Below are 26,935 nucleotides of genomic sequence, written 5' to 3' on the forward strand. Positions count from 1 at the left end.
CGCTCTGGGCAGCCGCCCTTGGGCTGCGCCGCGGGGCCGAGGAGGCGCCGGCGGGCAGGAAAGGGGCGGCCCCCGACGGCCATCCAGCCAGGCTCCAGCCCGTGGGCGCCGCGCTCGCCTGCCTCGGCCCTGCCCCACCGACAGAGGGAGGGGCGCTCCCCAGCCCTGCTCCCGCCCGGCCCTCTGCACGTGCTCAGGGGCGCCGCCGCCGCCGCCGGCCGAAGGGCTGAGCCAGCCAGGCTGCCTGCGGGGACGCCCCTAAGGCCGAGGAGCCGTGCCTGAGCGTCTGTCTGGGGAAGGCTGCACCGCATCTCCCCCCCACCCCCACCCCCGCTGCTCCGGTTTGCGGATGGGGACTGGCAGAGGGGCCAGGCCGGACTTCGCGCCCCCCCCCCCCCCCGAACAGGCGGAGGAGACTCCCCGCTGCTCTCTACCTTTTCTCGGCTTCCAATCGCCCCCCCCCCCACGACTGACAGACAGACAGACGCCCTGTGGGGCGGGGGAACTTCCCTGGAGGGAGGGGAGAGCTTCGAGACTGGGGCTGCCCCAAGGTCACCCCAGCAGGCTGCAGGTGGAGGAGGAGGTGGGGAAGCACCGGCCTCAGCCCTGAACCACAGCACAGCTCGCCCCCCTCCCTCACGAGTGCCCCCCAGCGGCAAGCAGGCGCTGGCCGAGCAGCAGCCCACTGAAGAGGAGCAGGACCTCCCCCCCCAGCACCTGCACAAAAGGCCAAGGGGACTGGGCACAGGAGGCGGCCGGCCGGGCAGGGCACAGAGGCACCTCCCTCTCTGGGGCCCAAAGCCTACGGGCACACTCTGCAGCAGGCTGCATCTTTTCCTGGGCCAGAACTGACTGAAAGGGGAAGCAATCCCCCTCCCCCCAGGGATTGGCTGCCTCTCTGGGCCCCCTACCTGAGTGGGCCGCTGGGGACCAGGAGACCCCAAACACCCTGGCGAAGCAGTCACACATCCTTCCTGCCGCTGGGGCTGGGCTGGGGCTTCCTGGCTCTGCTCCGGGCTAAAGACCCTGCCCTGCGTGTGCCCCAGAGTGAAAGGCAGCCAGCCAGCCGGCCGGCAGGATTAGAGCAAACCCTCCATCAGCAGTTTGGGCAGCCTCTGAAAGCCCCCGGGCATTGTTGGGCTGGAGGGCAGGAGGGCCAGGCTGGGAGAGACAAAGGCAGGCCGCAGCCGCCCCTCTCGCTGGCTCCCCTGCAGGGGTGGGGGGCTGAGCCCTCAGGAAGAGGAGGCAGCCTGGGCAGAGGAGGGGGGCCGAGTGCAGCAGGAGCCACAGCAGGCACCCTGAGAAGGTGGAGCCCACCAGGCGAAGTCAAAGGGCAGCACTGAGCCAGCCCAGTGGAGGGACACCATTTCCACGAGGACCAGCCGCATGCACGCTCTCTTTTTAAAAAAGTGCATTGGCTGGTGATTCTCTTGCAACCGGCCCTGAAGTATTTCCACGTCCCGAGAGCACCAGCCGCTCCGATGCCGCCAGCCGCCTGACTCCTCCCACTCGTAACACTTCCAGAGTTTTAGAGTTCTGCACTAATTAGTAATATTCTCCTCCAGTGAGCTCAGGGGAGCCACGGCAGCCTTTTCGTGGCTGGTTCTGCAGCCGTCATTTTGTGGCAGCCTCTTGTGGCTGTGCCCACCCACCTGAGCCAGGATGCCAGAAGTGCCCACAGGCTCAAAAAGGCTGTTGTGTAAAACCCTCCAACATTTACTGAGAATCACATGGAGCCAAACCCAAGAATTGCAGCCCAGAATAAGGGGGGCGGGAGGAGGAGCCCTGTGCCCTGAAAAGCCAGAGGCAGGCCTGCCTTCTCCCTTCCCAAGAGCACCCAAAGCACCAGGAATTGGAAGCAGCTCTTCCTCTCCAGGGTCTGGGCCACAAAGGAAGGATGGCAAGCGGGGGGCTGCTGTTCCTCTTTCCTGGGAAGCCTTGCAGGGTGTGGTGTGTGGTGAGGCAGCTGCCTCTCAAGGAGGGGGACTGGGTTCCCCGCCCCGTGGCGACCCTCATGGGAGTGGGGGAATCCTTCTGGTCAACTGCAGGGCGGGCGCTGTGGGGCTCTGTGCCGTGGGGGCAAGGAAGCTGGTTCCAGAGATAGACGTGGGAAGCTTGGAGAAGAGGTCAGGATATCCTCCTGCCTGGTTTCCTTGTGGTGAGGCGTGGGTGGGGCAAGCCCCACACCCACCAGCCAGCAGGTGCCCCCCCCCCAGGAAGCTTCTGCTGCAGGGGGCAGCTCGGAACATTCTCAGGGCAGCCCCCTTTACTATCACGGACTGCAGGGGGGGGGGGGCTGGAGGCAGAAGGGGGCAGACCCACTCCATTTCCAGACTGGCCAAAGAGCACCCCAGGCTCTTGGAATCAGTTGACCAGAACAAGGACATCATAGTAGGGCTCATGCTGGCTGGGAGAAGGCTCTGGGGGGACAAGCCACACCCTTTCGGCCACAGGCCTGCCACCGCCCCTCACCCCTGGAGTGGGGGGACAACCACACAGTCAGGGGGTCTTCAAAGGAATGGGGGGCAGTTGGGAGTTCCTCAGCAGCGGCAGTTCTTCAGAAGCCTCTCGCCAAACAGCTGGGATGAGAAAGGGGACTTGGATATTCAAAGTGTTTTTTCCCCCTCAAGAAGCCCCACCCCCTCCCTAAATATGGAGGAACTCCGTGGAGGTCCCTCTGGAAGCCCAAACCTGCTCGCAGCAGACATAGTTTCGGGGGGGGGGGGGGGCGGTGTCCAGATTCCCTCACCAGAATCAGGGTGATGCTAATGCCAGGAGGGAGAGCCTTGAGTGGTCAGAATTGGGGGGGGGGGGGAAGGGGTGTATTGGATCTTAAAAAAAAAAAAAAGATTGTTGTGGTTCTAAGTTAAAATGTTTCCCCCCACCGCCACCCTTTCCTCCCTGTTGGCAACTTATGATTCTTGGGATGGGTTCTGTCCGCTTCCAAAGGAAAAGAGCCTTTGCTCCACAGAATGAAAGCTCTCCCCTGGGGCCTGATGCCCACCAGCGCTGCCCCCCCAGGGCCCCCCTTGCAAGCCTCTCTTCTGCTTTGGCCGACAGGATGGCAGCTGCGCCCTCTTGTGGCAGTGCCAGAGACCGTGCCTGGCAGCTTTGCCCCTTCGGCTGCCCTGAGCCGCTCCCTGGCTGGGATACGGGGTGGCACCTTCCAGGGAGAGCGGGGCCCCAAGAACTGGGCAGACAGGAATGGGGAGAAGAAGGAAACACCCCTTGAGTCGCAGGCTCCCAGCAAAAGGCACACTTGGAGTGGAGGAGAAAATGTGCCCATCTAGAAGGCTCAGCTGCAGCCAGTTCCTCGCAGCAGGTGCTCACTCCCTTTCCCAGGCCGACCTCAGCCAGAGCCCTCCAGGCCTGGCCCAGGCTATGTCCTCCCCACCCCCACACAGGCGCTCAAAATCAGCTGCCTTCTGCCCGGCCCACTGGATGGAGGGGCGTGGAGGAGGGATATTGAGTACATTTGTCTGCTTCTTTCCCTTTCCTCTTGGTCTCAGGCGGCTGACAAAAACAGTTAAAACATCCCCAGCCAACATTCCCTCGAAGCTGCAGTCTTGTGAGCAAAAATTCTACTTTGTGAGCTACTGGCAATAAAGTTGGGAGCAACTGGCATTAAAGTTGGGAGCTATTGCATAAATTAGTTTGCTCTGGGGCCATTTTTCCTGAGCTGAGACAGAAATGTGTGAGCTGGAGGCTAAAAAATTGTGAGCTAGCTCACACTCACTCAGCTTAGAGGGAACACTGGTTAGAACCAAAGATGCAATCCCCAGTCCCCAATCCCTCCCCTCTTCCTAAAAGGTGCCCGCTTCTCAAAGCCCTGCCAAACAGGCCATGCAACACCTCCTGAAGGTCTCCAAGGAGATGCCATGGAGTGGAAGCCCTGGTGGGGGGGGACAGACCCCCCGCCCTCCATAGTGGGGTAGCACTACTGACCCAGTCTCGTGAGTGCCTGCAGGAGTCTGCCACCTTCCCTTCCAGAAAATGTTTGGAATATCAACTTCAGAATTTGCTAAATGATCCAGCCTCTTCCTGCGAAGCATCCAATTCCCTGAACCCTCCATCTGTGATGGAAATCCCACCTTCCCACCACACTGCCTGCCTGGGCTCAAACCAGCCCGCCCAGCACTGCTGTTCCATGAAGGGAACCTGGACTCTCGAAAGAAAGCTGACGCCAGAAAAAAAATTGTTGGTCTGGAACTGAACTGTTTCTGGACCCCACTTTAATAATAATAATAATAATAATAATAATAATAATAATAATAATAATAATAATAATAATAATAATAATAATAATAATAATAATAATTTATTTGTATCCCGCCCTCCCCGCCTCGGCAGGCTCAGGGCGTCTAACAGCATTTCATAAACATACAATGATAAATATAAAACTTTAAATTTAACAAATATAAAACTTTAGGTTTAACATCATTTAAAAACCAGTCAATATAATTAAAATTTTATAACTTAATCTGACAGTGACGATGGCATTTTTGACGCTAGTTTCTGTCAGCTTGCACAATTTACATAATGACATAAGTCCTTAGACAGGACCGTGTTGGCGGATCCTTGATTAACAACCTTATTCAGCAGTCCGTATATGCCAGCTTGAAGAGGGTGGTCTTGCAGGCCCTGCGGAACTGGTCAAGGTCTAATGGCACAACCCCGGCCTTGTTGCAGCTGCCAAGGTGGAGCGCACAAGTTCTCTTTCAGCCACATCTGCCCTTGGCCTTTTTGGGGGGAGCAGCAACTGAACACCCGTCTTCACTTGGAGAGACCGGCTGAGTGGGCCGGGCTGCTGCCTCAGCAGGACAAGCCCCACAAGGAGAGCAGCAGAACGGCCCCCTTTGGCATGGACCCCTCACAGCTAAAACCTCCCATGTGAGCTCCAAGCCTTCCCTCTTGGGACTGAGCCAGTCTTGACTTACAATCCCCCCCCACCCTGAAACGAGTGCTTTCCTGCAATAGATGCCATCTGATGCCATTGTATTGGCATGGACTGTCCAGTTTGGCAAGAAAAGAAATGGACAAAATTGGACATTGAACCTATGAAGCTGCCTTCTACTCAATCAGACCCCCTTCGGTCCATCCAAGTCAGTCTTGTGTGCTCAGACTGGCAGCAGCTCTCCAGGGTCTCAAGTGGAGGTTTTTCACACCTACTTGCCTGGACCCTTTTGAGTTGGAGATGCTGGGGATTGAACCTGGAACCTTCTGCTTACCAAGCAGATGCTCTACCACTGAGCCACAGCCCCATTCATGGCTCTCCAGCTGAGGTTTTTCACGCCTACTCGCCTGGACCCTTTTGAGTTGGAGATGCCGGGGATTGAACCTGGGACCTTCTGCTTACCAAGCAGATGCTCTACCATGGAGCAACTGTCCCTCCCCATTGTGAAGGAACTGACTCACGAGCCCTCCATGTTCCGTTGGAGGCCAAAACTCTCCACAGCTCTCCCAAGTCTCCACTCATCTAGGGCACCCCCTTTCCTTGCTCCCGGGGTGGTGGTGCCCAAAACAAACTGTGGGACTCCCACAGACAGCAGCAACACCAGCTAAGCGGAGCAGCACTTCATACCTGTGGGGCGGCTTAGAGATCCCACCTTGTCACAGCACTACTGTGGGGAAATCCCTCACAGCTCCAATGTTGAGGCCCCCCCATATTAACTGCACTTCAGAGAGTAAGAACAGGCAGGGTTTCCAGAGATCAGGCTCACAGCATTCAAAATATAACAAAGTTTAATAAATTATTAATAAAAACAATACACCTTATTTAGGCTGAGCAAGGATCCAAAGGGAAAGTGAGGTCAGCCCACCCCTTCTCCTTCTCCTGACGGAGTCCACGTAGGACAGGGGAGTCTTTCTTGAAGCTGAAGCAGTTCCAAGTTCCACAGGCCCTCAGTTTGCATGGTTGGGACCTCTCCTCACCACATAGCCTGAGCTCAGCCTTCCAGCAGGGGGGGTGTGTGTGTGTGAGGGGTGGGAAAAGTGTCATCAGTTTGGTGTAGTGGAGCCAGTTTGGTGTAGTGGTGAAGTGTGCGGACTCTTATCTCGGAGAACTGGGCTTGATTCCCCACTCTTCCACTTGCAGCTGCTGCAATGGCCTTGGGTCAGTCATAGCTCTCGCAGAGTTGTCCTTGAAAGGGCAGCTGCTGTAAGAGCCCTCTCAGCCCCACCCACATCACAGGGTGTCTGTTGTGGGGGAGGAAGGGAAAGGAGATTGTGAGCCGCTTTGAGACTTTTCGGGGTGGAAGGTGGGATATAAATCCAATATCTTCATCTACCTCACCGGGTGTCTGTTGTGGGGGAGGAAGGGAAAGGAGATTATGAGCCGCTCTGAGACTCTTCGGAGTGGAGGGCGGGATATAAATCTAATATCTTCATCTACCTCACAGGGTGTCTGTTGTGGGGGAGGAAGGGAAAGGAGATTGTGAGCCGCTCTGAGACTCTTCGGAGTGGAGGGCGGGATATAAATCCAATTTCTTCTTCTTCATTCACCTAAGCAAGAGGGGGAGGGCTTTTTCCTGCCAGCACCTGGGCTTCTGAGCATGCCCAGAGCATGGTCATGAGGACTGAAACACCTGAGTGGATTCCTGGATTCTCCACAGCCATCAAGAATGGAAAGCAGGGAGGGAGCGTTGGAGAAGGATTCCTCATATGGACATATGAAGCTGCCTTCTACTGAATCAGACCCTGGGTCCATCAAAGTCAGTCTTTTCTACTCAGACAGGCAGCAGCTCTCCAGGGTCTCAAGCTGAGGTTTTTCACGCCTCTTTGCCTGGACCCTTTTGAGTTGGAGATGCCGGGGATTGAACCTGGGACCTTCTGCTTACCAAGCAGATGCTCTACCACTGAGCCACCGTCTCTCCCCAACCTCCTCCTCGCAGCTGTGTGGGCCCTTCCCCCTGGAGTTTCAAGACTGGCTGAATCTCTGGCCCCTCCTGCCGGGCTGAGGTCTGGACAGAAATCCCTCTTGCCAGCTGCCAGCCAGGCAGGAACACTTGAGGATACGGAGGCTGGCTCACTCATGACAGAACGCCGATTGAAAACTTCGGAAAGTTCCTCTGCTCCCAACAAGGAAACACTCCCCCCCCCATCCCATGCAGGGCTTTACAGCCTCTCAGATGACCCCCCACACCGTCCCCATGAATATGGCAACATGTCAAAGTTCAAGACACACTAGCCGAGAGGTGCATGCAGGAAGGCAGACGGACCAAAGCTGCACTAGTCAAACAGGGACAGGTGGCATGCATGCCTTGTTGTTTGGGCACACCACAGAAAACGGGTGCAGCGCCAGGACAGCAGGGCAGACTCCCCTTTATCTCATGCCAGCTTCCTAACCCACAGTCCTGGTGCCCCGGCCGCCCCAAGAAGCCCTCCTTCCCAGTGCCAGCCCTCCATAAAAAGGGATGCTCTTTTATGCCCGTAGCCCTGCGGCTCAGACGTCAGTTTCAGCTCCCTCTTTCTTGCGAACGCCCTTTTTGGAAGCTCTGTCAGCCCCCAGCGGCCAGGGCAGGCCCAGCCAAGTCAGCGGCTTCATTGTGAGCACAGGTTGTGCAGAGGAGGAATGAACCTGTGACCCACCAGAGGGGCAGAACTGTGGGGCAGGCGGGTGTTTGCATCTCCCTCCCAAAGGGCTTGCTGGACCCCCACATGCCCTCCTGGGGCAAGCAGGGCCTCTAGAAGACTTCACGGCCTGCCCTTTGGCATGGATACATCGTGGACCCCAGGACTAGCCTGGCTCCTTCTAATTATTGCTCCGAGGCCGAGGAGGGCTCTTCCCCTCTACGCTGGCCACCCTTGCTGGGCCCCCCTCAACCCCCTGGGACTTTTGCCTCCCCCGCCCCCCTCCACACGGAGAGAAGAGCCGGCCGGCCGGCCGTGGCAAGCGCAGGCAGCCTCTCATCCCACGCGGGTGGCAAGGGCCTCCCAGCCAGGAATCCGGACCAGCCGGGCAGGATGCCCGGGGCCCGAGTCATCCCAAGGGAGGCGCTGCCACTTCCTCCTGCAGCTTCCTGCCCAGATGAAAACGACAAGGCAGGTGCCCAGGGGGAGGGGGCAGGGCGGAAGAGTCCAGTGGCAGGGAGTTCTTGAGGTGAAAAGCACACCCAAAGCGCAAATCCACTCCCTGAAGCACCACCAGGCCTTAACTGAGACCACTTTTAGGGCACACATTGGAAGCAAGGAGTCTGTCGCCCGTGGGAGGTCGCCCCAGAGGCACAGCATGCTGCGATAGAACATCAGCGTTGGAAGGGACCTCCAGGGGCATTTAGTCCACCCCCCGGGTCACGATGCAGGAAATTCACAAATACCTCCCCCGCAACTGTCTGTCTGTTTTTATGATATTATTTTAACTCTGTTGTTTCATTGTTGTAAGCTGCCCTGAACCCGCTTGCGGGATATGTCTAGAAATAACTAAATTAAACCCAGAGCTCCCTGATTCCAATGCCCAGAAGATGGCAAAAACCCTCCAGGAGCCCTGGCCAAACTGGCCTGGAGTAAAAAGGCTGCCTGACCGCAAGAGGGAGGACTGCAGGAGTCTTTGCACACCCCTGGCAGCGTCAGAGGCTCCTCCCCAGGGATCAGGCCGGGCCAGGCAGAACACTGAACCCCACCCCCCCGGCAGCCAAATGGCAAAAGCTTGAAGAGAAGGTGGGCAGCTAGGATGGCAGGATGGCACGTGCAGGAGATGCTGGTCAGAAGGGTCAGCCCACCCCTGTGCTACTCCCGCCTCCTGCCTCTGCCCGCAGCCCACTCGTCTGCCACCTGCAAAGAGGCCTGAGCACCGTGCGCCAGTCCCCCTGCTCTGCTCCTGGAGGCACAGACCCCTCCCGCCCCCCCCTCCCAGATAAGAGGCCCTTGCAAGTCCAGAGGCCAGCAAAGACAGAGGCCCCATCCGGCCAGAGTCCTCACGACTCCTCGGCTCCCAAGAGGAGGTAGTCCAAGTCCGGCAGGTCCTGCCTGCCCCCCTCGGTGCCAGAGCAGGCCTCCTTGCTGGGGGGGCCCCAGTCGTACATGGAGGTGTCAATGTCCTCAAAGACGCCCTCCAGGCCCTCCTGCAGCAGGGCCACCCCGGGGCCCAGGAGATCCAGTGGGGCCGGCCGGGTGGGCTCCGGGCTCAGCAGGAGGTCTTCGGGCTGGGCCGTGGGCGGGCACAGGGGGTCGCTGAAGCTGCCCGTGCTGGCCAGGTCCTCCAGAATGGAGGAGAAGGTGGAAGGGTCCATGCCCGAGAGCAGCAGCTGGTCCACGGGGGCGAGGAGAGGCGGCAGGGCAGGTCTCGGGGAGCTGCTCACCGGGGGCTGCTGGGGCTCCATCTCCTCCTGGATGCGTCGGAGGGTGTTGGCCACCAGGACCAGGTGGCGGAGGTCGGGCTCCCCCCGCTGCAGGCTCCGGTGCAGCTTGGAGAGGGAGATGCTGAAGAGGGCGCTGGAGGGCAGGGCCGAGGCAGCCTCCTCCTCCTCCTCCTCGCTCCGCTTGCGCTTCTGCCCTTTGCCCAGCATCCTCCTGCAGGGAGGGAGGGAGGGAGGGAGAGGAGGGTCAGACGGCTCTGCTCCCATTGCATCAGGCAGCCGCAGAACAGAGGCAGCGTCTCCACGCAGAGGGGCACCCCAGATCGCCTTCCTCCCCGCCATTGCAAAGCCATGCCGGGGCACAACCCCCCTCCCTCCCCTCCGAGAGCGGGCCAGGAAGGAGGAGGAGCGGGGCGCCCAGGCCGCGTGACGGAGGAAGCGGAGGGTGACTCATCCCGCAAGCAGCGGCAGCCGCAGGGCCCGTCGTGGCCATGGCCGAGCCTCCCCCTCCCCTCCCGCCGGGGTCCCCGGGGCGGCCAGGAGCTTCTCCCGCCCTCCTCCCGCCGGGACCCCCTCCGGGCTGCTCACCGTCGGGGCCAATCAGCGGGGCTGGGCGGGGGCGGCGCTGGGCCAATCAGCGGGCGGCATCGCTCTTCCCCTCTCGGGCCTCTCGCGGACTCTGCCGCTCTCGGCCGCCGGAGCGCGGCTACATTCGGCGGGCGTGGGCGGAGGCAGCCAATCACGAGGCCCGCCCGGGCAGCTCATCTGCATAGGAGGGAGGCCGCGCCCTGCTCGGCAGCGATTGGCTGAGGCGCGCCGGCCGCCCGGGAATGCGCGGAGGGGCTCTCTGCCCACGCCCAGAGGCGCTCTTGCTCTGCCCTGGCGGAGGCTGCTGCTACTCTTCCCTCCCCCCGGAAGAGAAGCGCCCCCGGCCCTGGAGGAGGGAGGGTGATGGATGGCTGGGCTGGGTGGGGAGGGAGGGAGGTGAGAGCTGCCCGGCGGAGGACCTTCTGAGAAGGGGGGGGGGGCAGGGCTGGCTTCTTTCCTCGCTGGGTTGAGACCCGGGTCTCCTGGGGGGGGGGCGGGCAGCCTGGTGACCCTCAAGCCATGCCCCTCTTTGCCCCGTTCTGTTAACCACAGGGACAGGAACTGGCTCCATGTCAGCACCAAGGCCCTGCTGCGTGCGCACCCCCCCCCCCCCCCGCCTGGACACAACACTCAACAGCATCTCTCAGCAGGACTATTGGCTACCTGCTGACCTGCGACATCTTCACACTGGGCAAAAACTAGTCTGGAACGAAGCCCCGCCCCGCCCCACCCCACGTGTTGCCAGGGAAGCAGACTGCCAGTGTGAGAGGAATCACCCTGGCAGGACTGAAGCCCCTTTGGAGGGGGGGGGGAGGAATCCCCAGGACCCCAGAGCCACCGGTTCTGCAAAGCGCTTGGTGGTTCCATGGGGGCTGGCATGTTTTGCAAGCCTGAAATGAAGCTGTGGGGCTGGGGGTCACCACCCAGATCCCCACTTCCCCTGGCTTGGGCGAAGGTTAAGGTGAAGAAGTGGACACAGCAATGCTTGAGCCACAGAAATCAGGCTTTCTTTAATACTCCCACTGCCTGGTACACAACCACGTATGCAAGCCTGGGGTGGGGCAGGACAGGGGCACAGAGGGATGGTGGCAGCCACCCTGGGCAACATGGGGCCAGATGGTAGCCACAGCTCCAGGGAGGTTTTGCAGCGCCTAGAGGCTCCAAACTGGAAAGGCCATGGACGGAGTGGGGGGTGGGCAGGCCAGAGCAGAACTGAAGAGTTTCCCTTCGCTAAGGGCCTGGTCTCCAGTCTCCAGATTAGAGGGAGGTGGAAGGAATGGGGGGTGGAAAGGTAAGGGGGGTTCTGGAACTACTCCTTGGGGTAATGCCTCGACAGGTAGACGTTTTTCCCATCATACTCCGCGGTGGTCAAGCACTTGAGGAAGAAGTGCCCCAGGTCGTGCTTGGAGATGACTCTGGAGCCCCCCGATGAGTCCACGGTCACCGTGTAGTCCCCTGTGAGTGGCTGGTCCCCTGGAAGAGGAGAGAAGTCAGGTTGGACCCAGGGAGACCACCTCGACCCTCCATTAATGCCCTCCAGGCGCTATGTTTGTCTGCTGGGGGGGGAGGTCAGCTGCCAAAATCCATCTTATTGCTGCTTTTGGTATTGCCCTTTTACTCTGTTTTATCTTCTAGGTATCCTGTGCATGGTCTTGGACTCAGGGACCTCTCAGCTCCTTTCCAACTCCATGGGCGCTTTCACACAGCTGAAATAACACACTTTCAATGCGCTTTGTGACTGGATTTTACAATGTGAAATGGAAAAATCCACTTGCAACCAGACTCTGAAGTAGATGGAAACTGCATTATTTAGCACATGTGAAAGTGCCTTCTGTGTTTGGCAAGGAAATGCAGAGAGAGAACTCTGTGGAGGGTCAAAGTCTAAAAGGCAAATGTCTTTGGCCCCTTTCCTTCAACCGTAAAGCAGTCTTGGAACAGGACCAAAATGGACCGCTGTGTCAGTCTGTCTGCAGCAGGAGAGAAGAGCCAGAGCCCAGCAGGACCTTTAAGAGCAACAACATTTGTGGCCTCAGGGGAGGCAAGTGACTCACTGGACCCTGGATCTGGACTCACAAAAGCTCACCCCTGCGGCCACAGATGTCCTTAGTCTTCTGGGCTCTGGCTCTTTTCTACTGGCAGAAACAAAAAAAATGAAAAATGGCCCCGTGAGTCACCAAGGTACAGTAAGCAGAAAAGACATCTCACTGGGAACAAAATAAGTACAAACCAGTTTGGTGTGAGAGCCAGTTTGATGTAGTGGTTAAGTGTGCAGACTCTTATCTGGGAGACCTGGGTTTGATTCCCCAGTCCTCCACTTGCAGCTGCTGGAATAGCCTTGGGTCAGCCATAGCTCTCGCAGGAGTTGTCCTTGAAAGGGCAGCTGCTGTGAGAGCCCTCTCAGCCCCACCCACCTCACAGGATGTCTGTTGTGGGGGGAGAAGATATAGGAGATTGTAAGCCGCTTTGAGTCTCTGATTCAAAGAGAAGGGTGGGGTATAAATCTGCAATTCTTCTTCTAAACATGTGGTATCCTTAAAGGTACAGGATAACCAGTTACAAAGATATTGAAGCCACAGAAAACATATATCTCTAACAGAGCACTCTTCTGAACCTATACATAGAGGCAGTGAAGTCTTCCAAAAGGGGTTCTCAGGTGTACAAAAATATAGAAAAGTCCATTCACTTCACCAGTCCCCAGCAGACTGAAAAGTGCTTGTGAGATATTCTCCAAGATCTCTGCTGCCCAACAGCTGTTTCGACAAATGGAAGTCTTAATCAAGGGCCAGGAATAATTCTCTTAATGAAATTGATCCTGGAACATCTTTGTCTCTTTCTTTTTTCTTCAATCCATCCCAAAAACTTCTTGTTCCTAGCAAATAATGTATGTCTCTGCTGTTCTCCTTTTCTACTGGAACACTCGTGCTCCTGAGAACACGCAAAGGTCTCCAACATCTGAGACTACTGAATGGAGCCTCCAGCCATCTGTTAAAAATTCACCCTCCTCCTGCTCAAAGAGAATGTTCATCTAGGCATTTTGGCATGGGACACAAAAATCCAAACTGAGCAGGGCCAAGTGTGAGCTAGATTTGCCCTTGATTTACCACTCGACGGGAATGCAGGCCAGAAATGGAAGTTCACCGTCACCATGATTGGGAAAGCAGTACCAGCATTGTGGAGACTGAAACAAATCAGTATATGCCAAGGATTGTAAGCACTTGCATGCAGTGAATTAATGCAGTCTCATGTAGTTTCATAACCTATGGAAGCTGGGTTGCCAGCCTCCAGGTGATACCTGGAGATCTCTCACTATTGCACTTCCTCTCCAGATGACCAAGACCCTGGAGAAAATGGCTGCCTTAAAGGGGGGGGGGCTCTGGTGGGGTCCTTCCCCTCCCAGGCTCTATCCCTGAAATCTCCAACCCAGAGCTGGCAGCCCTAAGGCTGGAGTGCAGGGCCAGCAGGCCACGACTCTGAACCAGAGAGTGCTGGAGAAAGCGCAGAATTGTTCTTTAATTACAAACACTTCTAATTTTAGCCCAACAGTCTTGCTTTCCGAGTTTTAATGAGGAATATCATAAAGATGTACAGGGGTGTCAAACATGCGGCCCGGGGGCCAGCTTAGGCCAGAGGGCTCCTATCAGGCCTGCAAACCACGCACCGTTGTCTGCTTCTTTCCCCCCCTCTTGCTTCTTTCTACATCACAGCTCACTTTGCCAGGCTTGCTCAATCAAGCTACAGAGCAAAGCCTTTACTTTCTCCACTGGCTGACCAGCACATGAAGCAACTTATATACAAAAGCTCGCAATGTCCAGCCATTTCAGGTTTTCCTGAGTCATAGGCAGTGACCATGAGATTTCTGCAATGAATGTCAGTAAGTCAAAAGTAGGTTTCCAGCTTACAGATGCACGTCTGAACAGCATATTCAAGATTGCTACAGCACAGACATCGTCTCCATATTGTGAGACAATACTTCAGAGGAAGAGGTATCAGTTATCAGAGTGTTCAAAAACCAAAATATTGCAAGAGTGCTACTTTTTTAAGCAAATAGGTCTCATTTATGTCACATCTGGCCCTCATAACAAAGGAGTTCAACACCCCTGAGGTGTATCTAGTTCACCTAGAAGTATTCATTTGGATTTGTTCACTTTAGGTTCCAGTTATTTTATTGAGAGGAAAGGAAAGGAAAGGTCCCCTGTGCAAGCACCAGTCGTTTCCGACTCTGGGGTGATGCTGCTTTCACGTTTTCACAGCAGACTTGATGGGGTGGTTTGCCATTGCCTTCCCCAGTCCTCTACACCTTCCCCCCCCAGCAAGCTGGGGACTCATTTAACTGACCTCGGAAGGATGGAAGGCTGAGTCAACCTGGAGTCGGCTACCTGAACCAGCTTCCGCTGGAATTGAACGAAGGTTGTGAGCAGAGCTTAGGACTGCAGTACTGCAGCTTTACCACTCTGTGCCATGGGACAAGTTGGTAAATGAGGTTTGGATCCTGTTACTGTTTGGTGGATCAGTAACTGGCTGACAGAACACACCTAAAGAGTGCTTGGGAATGGTTCCTCATCCTCTTGGAGAGAAGTGACAAGTGGAGTGGCTCAAGGATCTGTCCTGGGGCTTCTTTTGTTCAATACCTTTATAAATGATTTGGACGAAGGAATAGAAAAGGAATAGAAATTTGCAGATGATACTAAATTGGGAGGGGTTGCAAATATGGCAGAAGACAGAGTCAGGATACGGGATAATCTTGACAAACTGGAAAAAAGGACTAGAACAAATAAAACGAATTTTAACAGGGATAAATGTCAAGTTCTGCATTTAGGTAGAAAAAAAATCCAATGCATCGTTATAGGATGGGAGAGACTTGCCTTGGCAGTAGTATGTGTGAAAAGGATCTAGGGGTCTTAGTGGACCATACACCGAACATGAGTCAGCAGTGTGATGCGGTGGCTAAAGAAGGCGAATGCAATTTTTGGCTGTATCAACCGAAGTATACTTTCCAGATCATGTGAGGTGAGAGACAGCTCCAGCCTCTCCCAGCCATCTCAGGCAGTGCAGCCCCTCCCTCCCTCCCCCCCCCCCCCAAAGAGCCAGACCTGCAATGTGGGGGGGCATCACGTAGACGCAGTCCAGGCCCGACTCCTTCAGGATCTGCTGCATTCGTATGTGGTCCTCGGTCAGGGGCCGCAGCTTGGCAGGGACTTTCTCCAGATCCCACATCAGGAACGCTGGGTCAGAAGGGCATGGATTCTAGTGATTAGCTCTCCCCTCCCGGTGCCCCCTACTGTGGGGCAGGCCTTTCCCCACTGCCCCTGCTGGTGCTGTGACTTGGGGGATTCCCCCCTCCCTCCATTTGAGACACCTTGAGAAAAACAAAAGCACGAGCACAGAGAAGCATGAGAGGCAGAGCAGGCCAGAGGAAAGAGCATCCGCTGGGCTGGGGCCTTAGAGGAAAAAGGAAAGGAAAGGTCCCCTGTGCAAGCACCAGTCGTTTCCGACTGTGTGGTGACGTTGCTTTCACAGCGTTTTCATGGCAGACTTTTTTCGGGGTGGTTTGCCCTTGCCTTCCCCAGTCATCTACGCTTTCCCCCCAGCAAGCTGGGGGACTCATTTGACCGACCTCGGAAGGGTGGAAGGCTGAGTCAACCTGGAGCTGGCTACCTGAACCAGCTTCCGCTGGGATCAAACTCAGGTCATGAGCAGAGACTGCACTACTGCAGCTTTAACACTGCGCCACGGGGCTCTTGGACCTTAGGGAGCTGAGTGCAAATCCTGCTTGAGAGCAGCTGCCCCATCGCCTGCAGAACAGGAGTCTCAGCAACATGTTTCTACCCTGATGAGGCTTCTTGGCCCGGCCTCCCCCCAGGCCTGAAGTGCTGCACAGGAAGGGGGCGTGGCCGGCAGGACTCTGGGCGGGGGCTCCTCACCTGAGAGACAAACGACCACCTTGCGGATCCCGTGGGACTTCATGGCTTCCACAATGTTGCGGGTGCCTTCGGACATCATGGTGGTGGGGCCTGAGGAGCAAGGGACGGCACAGTCAGCAAAGCCCAGGGGAGAGGGAGGGAGGGGGCCTGTGGGGGGGGGGATGCTGCCGCTCATACTCAGGTCGTTGCGGGTTCCCAGGATGATGATTACGGCGTCTTGGCCCTTCACAGCCTGGCCAACCTCTTCCGGGTTCAGCACATCTCCCACGATGACGTGAGCCGGCTGGAGCTCGGGGGAGAGGCGGGCGGGGTCCCGCACCAGCACCGTCACTTGGTAGCCTGGAAAGAGGGGCAGGCCGGTTAGTGGAGGGCGGCCTCAGAGGTCAGCAGGGCCAAGTCCTGGCGAGTAGATCATGTCACAGAGGGAGGCCACGGCAAACCACAACTGTTGGTCTCTTGCCCTGACGTGAGGCCCAGGCTGGCCTGATCTCCTCAGATCTGGGAAGCCAAGCAGGGTCAGGACACGCCCAAGGAAGTCCAGGGTTGCTAGGCAGAGAAGTGGACAATGGCAACCCCCCCCCCCCCCCCCATGAACACCTCTGGCCTTGAAAGCCCTCCGGAGGCCTGATGGCAAAAGGCAAAAATGTGAGAAACTGGAGAAGGGGTTGAAGCAGAAGTGCCAAGCAAAGGCCGCAGGCTTCTCTATGGTGGTCTTGGGCTGGTGGGGGGAGGCGAGAGGGGCTTGGGGCTCCTTTCCGGAGCACCCTTCTGAAAAGAGCGGGGGGGGCTGCAGCCAATGACTTCACAACAAGGCTCCCCCGACACAGGAGGAGAAGTGCTGTTTTGAACACGGAACCACCAGTAACACAGGCCCAGACCTAAACCTGCCGGGAGAGTGGGGGGGAGTAGGGGGTGGTGGCTGCTCCCTTGGGGGGACCCCTGCGATGAGGCCTTCTGCCAAGGGATACCGGGGCGTGTGTGTCCCGCTTGCTTTGTTTGTCAGTTATAACTGGCTTTGGCACTTCAGGTCCCAAGCAGAAAAGGATCTTTCTCTGCCTTGGTTCACTGAGATCTACTTACCGGAGATGGGAGAAACTGAACCCGGGTCTTTGTGTGCGCAATGCAGGTGCTTTCCCACGGTGGCAGGCAGCACCTCTCTTTGGAGCTGTGGTGTTGCTTTCAGTTGGGCTTCTATTGTTTGGCTGCGGTTTTTAAAATCCTTGGAGGGTGTGGCCACAGTGCCAGATTTCACCCTGCGGAGGCCCCTAGGCAGTCGAAATCTTGGGGGGGGGGCCTTACAAATTATCTCAGTCTGAGTGCCAGCCCCACTGCCCATAGTGGCTCCCGCTACAGGCAGCTTCTTAAAAGCCCCTTTGACTAAGCTGCGAGGGAGAAGCAGAGAGAGGCAAACTTGGTGACAACGCCAGCAGCAGCCACACCAGGCAAGCTGGCCAAAGAGCGGCTCAGTTGCTGGCTGCATGTGCAGGTGGGAGGGCTGCAAGCAGGGGGGAACTGGGGGTGGGGAGCCAGCCCAGGGCCCCTAAAGGCGTGGGGCCCATAGGCCAGTGCCTGCTTTGCCTAATTGTTAACCTGGCTCTGCTGGGCCTCCCTGGAGAAGACTTTGACCCTCACTGTCACCTGCTCAGTTGAGATGCTTTGCCCTTTGGCATGAGACATGCATGGGCATCTCTCCTTGCCCCCTGGCTCCTCAGCAGCCTGCCCCCAAACCGCTCCAGGATCCTGCTCCTGGGCTGCCTTGCAAGAGGCAGGGGGGCATGATCCGGTGCTGGGCCCTGCTGCTGCCCCACAGCCACCGGGCGAGTTGTGGCAAGGCAGCAGCTCAGGGAAGCAGAGGGGGCAGGCGGCAGCAGGGGGAGAGTGGCAGGGGGCTGCTCCAATCCTGCTGGTGGGGGGTCTGGTCCCAGGGGCAGTGCTGCTGAAAGGGGTGTGGGTGTGTGTGGAGGTGTCCCCGCCCAGTCAGGCCTCCCCCCCCTCAGGCCAGGAGGCGGGTGTGGGGCTGGTGGGGCCAGATCTGGCAAAAGCAGAGGTGGCAGGCCAATGCGATAAGGGCGGGTCTCCTTATCAGCCCCCGCCATGCCTCTCCCCCCCCCCCCCGCCCTCGGCAGCCCCAGGAGGGGGAGCAGTCTTGGAGCTAGCCAGGGGCCCATGGGGTTTGGGAAGGTTTGGGGGCTGCCCCTCTCCCTCCCACTCAGGAGGGGCACCCAAGAGCAGCTGCTGTCTGTCCCCTGCCATGGAAGAGGGGTGGTCTGCAGCCTCTCCAGCTTCCTGTTCTCACCCCTATGGCCCCGTCCCTCCATGCTGCCCCCTAGCTACAGGGCTGGTGGGGGGGCAGCAGCAAGTGCGGGCAGGCGCTGGAGCCCTCCGGGGAGCAGGACCCCGAGCAGGCTGCCTCCTTGGGCCAGGGCTCTTGGCGGGGCCACCCCGCGGCAGGCCGGAAGGAGGAGCCCCGGGGTGCGCATCCCCCCCCTCCGCGGGTCCTTACCGGCCTCGAGGGCTTGGGTCAGGGTGGCCGAGCCGGTCATGCCGGTGGCCCCGAAGATGGCGATGCGCTTGCAGGAGGCCGCCATGCCGCCCAGCTCCCTCCTCCGCTCGGCGCCGCGCCGCCTTCCGCCCGGGAAAGAGGCCCAGTCCCAGTCCCTGCCCCGCAGCCGCAGCCCCTCCTCCTCTCCTCTCCTCTCCCCTGCCCGGGGCCACCCCTGCCAGGGCCCCGCCCCGCCTGCCCGCGGGAGGAGAGAGAGAGAGGCCGGCCCGGGGCCCCCCTCCCTCCCTCCCTCCCGCCGCCTGCCAGTTCTGCGCCGCCGCCGCCGCCGCCAAGTCCGTGCCCAGGGCGGGCGGAGGGGGAAAGGAAGCGCGCTGCTGCTGCTGCTGCTGCTGCTGCAGCCGCCCCGAGGGCGTCGCCTGGCCGCCTTTGCCGGGAGCCCCGCCGCCGCCGCAGCAGCAGCAGCAGCAGGCAGGGGGGGGCGGGGGGGGCGGGGGGGGGTCCTGGGCTCCCTCCCTCCCTCTCTCCCTCTCCCTCCGCGGCTGGCGGGGCGGGCTTGCGCGGGGCGCCCGGATTGGCTGCGGGGCCGGGCCGGACGGACTGGGGTGCTGCTGCTGCTGCTGCTCGGCTCAGCCCCGCCGCGGCTGCTGCTGCTGCTCCTGGAAGCCCCCCCCCCCGGTGAGTCCCGAGCCCTTCCTTCGCCCGGGGGGGGGGAGAGGGGGGGCTTGGCCCCTGCCCGGACTCCTCCGCAGCCCGCCTCCGCCCTGCCGGCCCTCGGCCCCCCAAGGCAGCCTCGCAGGCGGCGAGGGGAGGCCGGCCGGGGGGGAGCGAGCCCGGAGCGCCTTTCTGGGCAGCGCCCGGACCTCGGGAGCATCGGGGAGGGGTGGGGGCTGCTGCTGCTGCTTCAGCGCCCTTGGGGCCCCGACGGCGGCGGCCCAGAAGAGGCCTGGATGGCCCAGCTGCCCCCTGCCCGTCCCCCCCCCCCCCGGGGCTTCCAGAGGGCCGCGCTGCCCTTCCCCACCCGCACTGCCCGGGCCCCCCTGGCACACACACACTCCCGGGCCCTTGCTGCTGCCCTCCCGGCGGGAGCCCCTGCCTGCCTGCACTGTCTGGGGCTGGGGGGGACCCTGGGCCTCCTTGTCTGCCTCCCCTCAGCCTGGGAGGGCCGCAGATGAGCCCTGGGAATCAGACCCCCCTCCCGGGTCCACCAAGGTCATTCCAGGGTCTCCAGTGCAGGTGGGGATTGAACCGGGACCTTCTGCAGGTGCCAAGCAGAGGCTCCCTGGGCCTTGTGGCCTGTCTGGCTCCCTCCTGGTTCCATTGAGAGCCTCCCAGAGGGAAGCCCGAGGGCGAGGGGGGGGGCTTCTCACCAGATCCTCACACCAACCCTGCGAGGCAGGACAGGCCGAGGGTGGCACCACCTCATGAGCGGCGATGGCCCAGCAGGGACTGAAGCCAGGCTCTGCCCAGTCCAACCTCCCCATAGGACGGCTGCACTGCAGCCAGCTGAGTTTTTCTGTGGCAATAATAAGACTCTCCTACCTCACAGGAGTGTTAGTGCAGTGAATGAATTTACAGGGGGGAGGTTTGCTTTTCGTGAGTATGCTCTGGTGGGAAAGGCCCGGACTCAGTGCCTGAAGATCAGCTGGGCAGGGGCTGTCCCATGAGTTCTAGGGCTGGTGCTCTGGCCCACATTCTCGCAGGGGCCTGGGGCTGGCTGAATGCTGTGGGGAAGAGGGCCCCTCAGTCACATCCTCTCCACCAGGGATTTCGCAGGTGGCCTTGGTGAGGCAGAGGCCGTCTCTCAGCCACAGTCTCTGGTCCGAAAAAAGGCCGTTGTTATGCTGGCCGGCCTTGCAGGGGTGTTGCGAGGGCTGCCGAGGGGACCCTGAGACACTGGGCAGGAGTAAGTGGGCACAACACAGTTGTCGGAGCTTTCCCCATCACGGTGCCATCCGCCCACCTCTTCCGGGGTGTGTGTGCGCATGAGAAAGGGTCACCATGTGCTCCCAGGGGTCCTTCGGCTGTGATTTGCAGCCAGCTGAGCAGCAGAGGTGGCCTTGGTCCCCCCTCCCCCCACCGCCTCATGCCCCTCAGCAGTTAATTTCCTTTGCTTGTCTCACGAGGGTGGGGACCGAGGGAGGGGGCTGCGGAGTGACTCCAGGAGGGGGAGAGACCAGATGAACCCGTTCTGGCCCAGCTCAGAGAGGGATCGGATGGCACCGGGACGCTTGTCTGTTGCAGAAGCAATGTGAGCCTGCTTGCTCTCTCTCCCAGTGTGGCTTCCTAACCTCTCCTCCACGTGGCACCAGGCTCCTGCCGTGGCACACTTGGTGCTGCCACTGGCAGTAGGTGAAGTGCCCGGGCAATACCATGTGCCAGGGCAAGGATCCGCATCCCGAGCAGCTGCTTGCTGGGAAATAAGTTGGCCCAGGGCCTCTGAGGAAAGGCTTTCTGGGTTGTGAGGAGGATCTGGGTCTTCCCAAGCAAAACCTGAGTCCAGAGGCTCCATTAAGACCCCCAGAGCTTTAGTCATGTATCAGCTTTCGTGTGCAAGCGCACTTCTTCAGATACATGGGCGTTGTTTCCTCAGACCTTCCTTACAGAGGGGGTGGGGTGGGATACAGTGGGGGGGCTGCTGTCAGGATGGGCCACAGGCTCAGGATGCATCAATGCTGGAAGGGGGGGGGGTTATAGCTGAGATTGGATGCAAGAGAGATCTATGAATGGCAGTAGATTAGCATACAAATACAAGAGTTAACAAACAGATGCGGATAAACATCTGGAGCAGAGGTCCATCAGAGGCTATTAGCCACAGGGTATAGATGGAACTCTGTCTGGGGCAAGTGATGCTCTGTATTCTGGGTGTTTGTGGGGAGCAACAGTGGGAGGACTTCTAGTGTCCTGGCCCCACTGATGGACCTCCTGATGGCACCTGGATTTTTTGGCCACTGTGTGACACAGTATTGAACTGGATGGGCCACTGGTCTGGTCTAACATGGCTTCTCTTGTGTTCTTATGAGTCTAGGGGAACCTTCAAGACAAACCGAGTTGAATTCTGGGCACAAGTGAGAACTGAGAGACTTCATATGTACTCACTTTCAGATTAATTGAAACTGATTTCCTCAAATATTATGTATGGGGGCGGGGTTAGTTGCCAGGAAGAGCTGATGATGCCGGAATAAGGCTGCTGCTGAGCAATACCACCAGAAGGACCACCAACAGATAAACAGAAGATCTAATATAAGCTGATCCGCTTGTGCTTCAAGATCATTTTTAGCACCTAATCTCTTGTTTTAAATTGTTAATTGTTTGTTTTATCGTCTTATACTTGTAACTGAGAATTTTACTATGACTGTTAGCCGCCCTGAGTCCATTTTTGGAATGGGTGGGATATAAATTGAAGGTAAATATATAACACATTAGGTAAGGTATGTAAATGGCAGTAAGTTGGTATACAGATAATAAAGGCGTTAACTGATTTGAGAACTAAGAACACAAGAGAAGCCATGTTGGATCAGACCAGTGAATCCAGTCCAACACTCTCTCACAGTGGCCCAAAAACCAGGTGCCATCAGGAGGTCCTCCCACATACAGCATCATTTGCACCAGACAGAGAATTCCATCTATAGAACTAAGCTTGACTCCAGTGACACCTTTAAGATCAACAAGCTTTGATTTCTGAGTATAAGTGAGAAATGAATGATTTAGCATGTATGGTGAGATAAGAAGACGATGTCTCTGTTAAGTCCTGAGGGGTCCATTGTTCTGAATTTTGCGATAACTTTTAATTCAGCAGTCTCCCATTCCTCTCTGTTTCTGTAATTCCTTTGCAATAAAACAGCTACTTTGAGGTGACCGGAATTGAACCTTATTTAACTTGTGGGTTCTGCAGCAGGGTCTTGGGAGCTTTTGACTGGTACAGTTCTCTCCTCCCTGTGTGGAACAGAACATCTTGGGCACTCCAGAGGGCAGGAAGGACTGCCAGTTCAACCAAAGGCTACTCCTTAGCTGGTGCACCAAGACCACTGTGTCTGCTTGAACCCTAGGAAGCCGTTCTGTTCACCGGGGCTCTGCAGAGGCTGCTTGTTGGCTTTCAATGCTGAAGCACGGTCTCTCTGGACATGCTCAGAGGTGCTCTGTCTAGTGAGGCTTAGGCTGCATAGCAGCCTAGCTAAAAGTCTGGCCTGGATTTCTGTGGCTCCAGATGTGTCTCTGCTGCAAACTGGTGAGGTGACTGTAGGCAAGCCTGCCTCATCCATGATGGTGGCCAAACCTCCAGAGCTCCTCTGATACACGTGAGGCCTTTTGAACATGGAAGGCTATCAGCAGAGGCCGTGGCTCACTACAAGAGCCTTTGCTTGGTGTGCAGAAGGTCCCAGCTTCAATCCCCAGCAGCATCTCCCGCTTAAAGGACCAGGTGGTGGGTGATGGGGAAGACCTCTCTCTGCCTGAGACCCTGGAGACCTGCTGCCAGCCAAAGCAAACAACATTGACTTTAATGGGCCAAAAGTCTGGGTCAAAGTAAGGCAGCTTAATGTGTGTTCACGGGTGTGTTCCAGGCCCAGGCCCTGGCTTGAAGCTTTGTCTTCCAAGCACTGGATTAATTAATGCTGTGCTTTCTTGAACCCAGAGCCCAGCAGGTGGAAGGGAACCCCGTGCTGAAAACCCTCCTATGAAGGACAGATGGCAAACATCACCCCTGCAAAGCTGGACAACATGGAGGTGCAGCAGCCCCCACCGCAGAACAACAACCCGCGATGGGAATCCACGGACCACCACCACCGGCCCTGGGATGAGGCCACGGCCACGGCCAAGCTCTTTGAATGTTCACGGATCAAAGCGTTGGCTGGTATGTTGGGAGCATGTGCATGGCTGGGGGGGGGGGTCACAGGCATATCCCATGTGCAGTGAGCATTGTGGTTGCCAAATCCTGCCCTGGAAATTCCTGCAGATTTGGGATCTGAGCCTGGCGTGGAAAGTGTTTGAAGAGGGAGGAGACCATAAGGCCACAGAGTCTATACTCTTTTGGGATACTAATGTCTTGTCTGGAGATCAGTTCTAATTCCAGAACATCTCTGGGCCCCACCTGGAGGTTGGCAACGCAAGCTGTTTTCTGGGTGAAGCAAGCCAGGCCCCATGCTGCTTTGCAAGAGTCCCCCCCCCCCCCTCCGTGGCACTTCCTCCAGATTTTCCTTTCCTCCTCATGAGGATGCTCTGAAATGTCTGTAATGGAAACTGATTGGCTAGTTCCAGGGACATTTTGATGCCACCTTCTCCCCTATCCCCAGAGCAGTTGGCAACCCTCTTTAAATGGATTGTGAAGCTGATGTAAGATGCAGAAACAAATGATCGTATGGCAGAACACATTGCCTCATTCCTCCTGGCTCCCCTCAGTTTTCCTTTCTTTCTTTTCAATTCGGTTTTTATTTTAATTTTGATTTTACAGCATTCTTAAAGTATTAAACAAATTAATCACATGTATCAATCCCAGTTAATCTCACAACTAAACCCATCTCCAAATTGAAAATTTATAAGTAACCTTCCTAGGTTCAGCATATCTTATATCTGTTATTTCACCTTACAGCTAACACAGCAAGTAACTGTAGTCCTTATATTCTTATATCCTATTTAAAGCCCATTGAATCAAACCAGCATAGATTGCACTTAATTCTGCCTGCACTTAGTCAGGTGAGCAATGAGGACTCAATATTTCTCAAATGTAGGAGTACAATGTAAACAGCTTTAGTAAACAGGCAGATTAAAATTTTTCTCAGTATAATTTTGTTAAAAGTATATCAGATTATGATAATATTTATTCTTGGGCAGAATGTCAGGGTCTGAAGTAGGTGACATTCGGAAACCAGAACTCCACAAAGGCTTCTGGAGACTGATGTAGGCCTCAGATAGAACATTAGAGCTATTTGTTTTCCCAAGGACAAAGCCATCCCGGAGTCTGATTCTCCAATCATTTATTGATGGCAATGGATTATTTTTCCAATGGGCTGCAATGGCCAGTCGTGCTATTGTTAATAATAATGAAAGTGGAATTTCACTCTGGGGGATTCCGGGCCGCCATCCTGAAAGAGCAGCTTTGGGAAGCTGATGGCTGCCCTGCCGTGATTTTAGCTACCGTGTTTCTCCGAAAATAAGACACTGTTTTATATTTGTTTTTTCTCAAGAAGGGAAGATCTTGTCTCACTTAGAGTTCTTTGAGGAAGGTGTACAACATGTGGACAAGGGTGACCAATAGATGTTGTTTGCCCAGAGTTCCAGAAAACTATTTTCAGGGGATGTCTTATTTTTTATTAAGTAAGATACAACAATCTACATTTATTCAAATACAGTTAAGTCATCTTCTGGAACATTGTCATAAGCCTCAAGGTATTTCAGTCTTCCTTACCACTCTGCGCCGAAATGCATGCCGTGGCTATACAGATTCGCTGCATAGCCACGTCCATCACTAGGTCTTATTATCGGGGTAGGGCTTATATTTAACAAATGCATAGAAATCCTGCTAGGGCTTATTTTTTGGGTAGGTCTTATTTTCAGGGAAACGGGGTATTTTGCCAACAATATCCGACCCAAACTGTTTAACCTTAGGGCACAGCCGCCAAACGCATTAAAGGTCCTCCACATTTTCTCTTACTTTCCAGCAGTTTTGGGGGATGAGATGTTGACATTTTATGAAGTTGTTCTGGTATAGTACCATCTTGCTGCCATTTTGATGGATTTTATGAAGTTGTCCAGCGCCTGGTCACTGCAGGGACAGCTACTGCCTTAGCCACTTGCCAACTGCCTGCCTTCGGCCTCCTGGCGCTCCTTTTAGAATGGCATGTCTGAGATGGTGGAGGACCGCTCCCAGCATCAACATTTCAAAGTATTTATTAAAAAGAAAATGTCTCCAAGTGTCCTTTTAGCACAGCACCAGATTGGAGAAGGGAATTCAAATGAAGTAGGTGAAATGCAAATCCTCTGTCCCTCTCTCTATACATCAGGTGGTAAAATGTAGGACAGGCTCTTTAGTGTAGATCTTCTGGCTTCCTTGCCTTGAGACTTGCTTCAGCTCTCCCAGGTGAGCACATGGTCAATAACCACATGCTTCTTGACCTCAACTCAGAGTTCTCCTAGATCCCAAAGAAAGAGACCTTCTTCCTCCTGCAAGGAGTTTTTATCTTCTCCCTTTCTCCACCCCGCTTCCTCCCCCGGTCCCAGTCAGGCCAGGTCAGAGTCACATTTCCTGAGAATTCCAGACATTTACTTTCTGGTGTTTGTTCTAGTCTAAGGTCCTCCAATCCTCTGTTCCCTGTTGGAGGGGGGAGAAGGGGGAAGCTTGTCCATCCTATCCTCTCTAGATAGCTGGGCCTATTAGCATTTCGTAAGAGGCTGCTGAGGCAAGCCTGGAAAGCCATTGACTGACTTCCTCTTCCCTGCTTGTTCTCTGTCCAGAGAGGGGAAAAGCTATTAAAATTCAAAGTGGAGGTTTTGCACCTTGCTAACCTCCCGGAAGACCAAAACACCAACACCACCACCACAACAACATTTCTTCACAGAATGCCTAAACAGATCCACACAGAGAAGGATGCCTGGAGTGTTTGTTTGAACCCTTGAGCCACTGGCCTGAAGCACTAAGGGGGCGGAAAGCCAGACAATTGTCTCATCCCTCCTCCCTCTCTCTTTTGCTTCCTTACACCTGTCTTGATTCCCCAGTTTGAAGAATGAGGAGGCCGGTGGTCACCTCCAGCAGGAGAGGTTAAGAACATCAGACAACACAAGAGAAGCTGTGTTAGATCAGACCAGTGTCCCATCCAGTCCAGCATCCCGTGTCACACAGTGACCAAAACCCTGCAGCCATCAGGAGGAGGAGGAAGAGGAAATTGGATTTATATCCTACCCTTCACTACCCGGAGGAGTCTCAGAGCAGCCTACAATCTCCTTTCCCTTCCCCTCCCCACAACAGACACCCTGGGAGGTAGGTGGGGCTGAGAGCTCTGACAGAAACTGCTCTTTCCAGAACAGTTTCTGACACAGTTATGACTGACCCAAGGTCACTTCAGCAGTTGCATGTGGAACAGCAGGGAATCAAACCCGGTTCTCCCAGATAAAAGTCTGTGCAGTTAACCACCACACCAAACAGGAGGTCCCCCAATGGGGCCAGAACTCTAGAAGCCCCCCCAAGCACTGTTGCTCCCCAAGCACCAATAATACGGACCATTACTGCCCCAGACAGTTACCGGTACTTACTCCCAGACAGAGTGTTCCATTTATTCCCTGTGGCTAATAGTCACTGGTGGACCTCTGCTCCAGATGTTTATTCAATCCCCACTTGAAGCTGTCTATGTTTGTAGTCACCAGTTCCTGCAGCAGTGAATTCCACATGTTCATGACTCTTTTGGGTGAAGAAGGACTTCCTTTGATCTGTTCTAAGCCTACCGCTCAGCAATTTAATTGAGTGCCCAGGAGTTCTTGTGTTATGAGAAAGGAAGAACGGTACTTCTTTCTCTACCTTCTTTATATCCCATGCAGAATTTTGCAAACCTCTATCATGTCACCCTCAGTCGAAGTTTCTCTAAGCTAAAGAGCCCTAACCTTTTTAACCTTTCTTCATGGGGAAGGTGTTCCAGCCCCTTAAT

At 56.2% G+C, this 26,935-nt stretch overlaps 3 protein-coding genes across 3 annotated transcripts in view; 1 reads left to right on the plus strand and 2 right to left on the minus strand.

Moving 5' to 3' along the window:
- Nucleotides 1-8,912: 8,912 nt before the first annotated feature.
- SERTAD1 (SERTA domain containing 1) lies at nucleotides 8,913-9,506 on the minus strand. The gene has a single exon (XM_060257810.1). The coding sequence runs from the start codon at nucleotides 9,501-9,503 to the stop codon at nucleotides 8,913-8,915; it is 591 nt and encodes a 196-aa protein (XP_060113793.1). The 5' UTR covers nucleotides 9,504-9,506.
- A 1,366-nt stretch (nucleotides 9,507-10,872) lies between these two features.
- On the minus strand, nucleotides 10,873-18,498 carry BLVRB (biliverdin reductase B). The gene is made up of 5 exons (XM_060258294.1): nucleotides 18,306-18,498; nucleotides 15,980-16,141; nucleotides 15,803-15,892; nucleotides 14,972-15,103; nucleotides 10,873-11,354 (listed from the first exon to the last, which is right to left on the minus strand). Exons 1-5 carry the CDS (start codon nucleotides 18,388-18,390, stop codon nucleotides 11,191-11,193), a joined length of 633 nt encoding a protein of 210 aa, XP_060114277.1. The 5' UTR covers nucleotides 18,391-18,498; the 3' UTR covers nucleotides 10,873-11,190.
- A 4,437-nt stretch (nucleotides 18,499-22,935) lies between these two features.
- SPTBN4 (spectrin beta, non-erythrocytic 4) overlaps nucleotides 22,936-26,935 on the plus strand; it is a 52,239-nt gene continuing 48,239 nt past the window's right edge. The window contains exon 1 of the mRNA XM_060258630.1: nucleotides 22,936-23,154. Coding sequence (XP_060114613.1) covers nucleotides 22,989-23,154 — 166 coding nt within the window. The 5' untranslated portion in view covers nucleotides 22,936-22,988. The remainder of the gene's footprint in view (nucleotides 23,155-26,935) is intronic.

Source organism: Heteronotia binoei, chromosome 17 (assembly GCF_032191835.1).
Source record: "Heteronotia binoei isolate CCM8104 ecotype False Entrance Well chromosome 17, APGP_CSIRO_Hbin_v1, whole genome shotgun sequence".
In the NCBI taxonomy this organism is placed as follows: domain Eukaryota; kingdom Metazoa; phylum Chordata; class Lepidosauria; order Squamata; family Gekkonidae; genus Heteronotia; species Heteronotia binoei.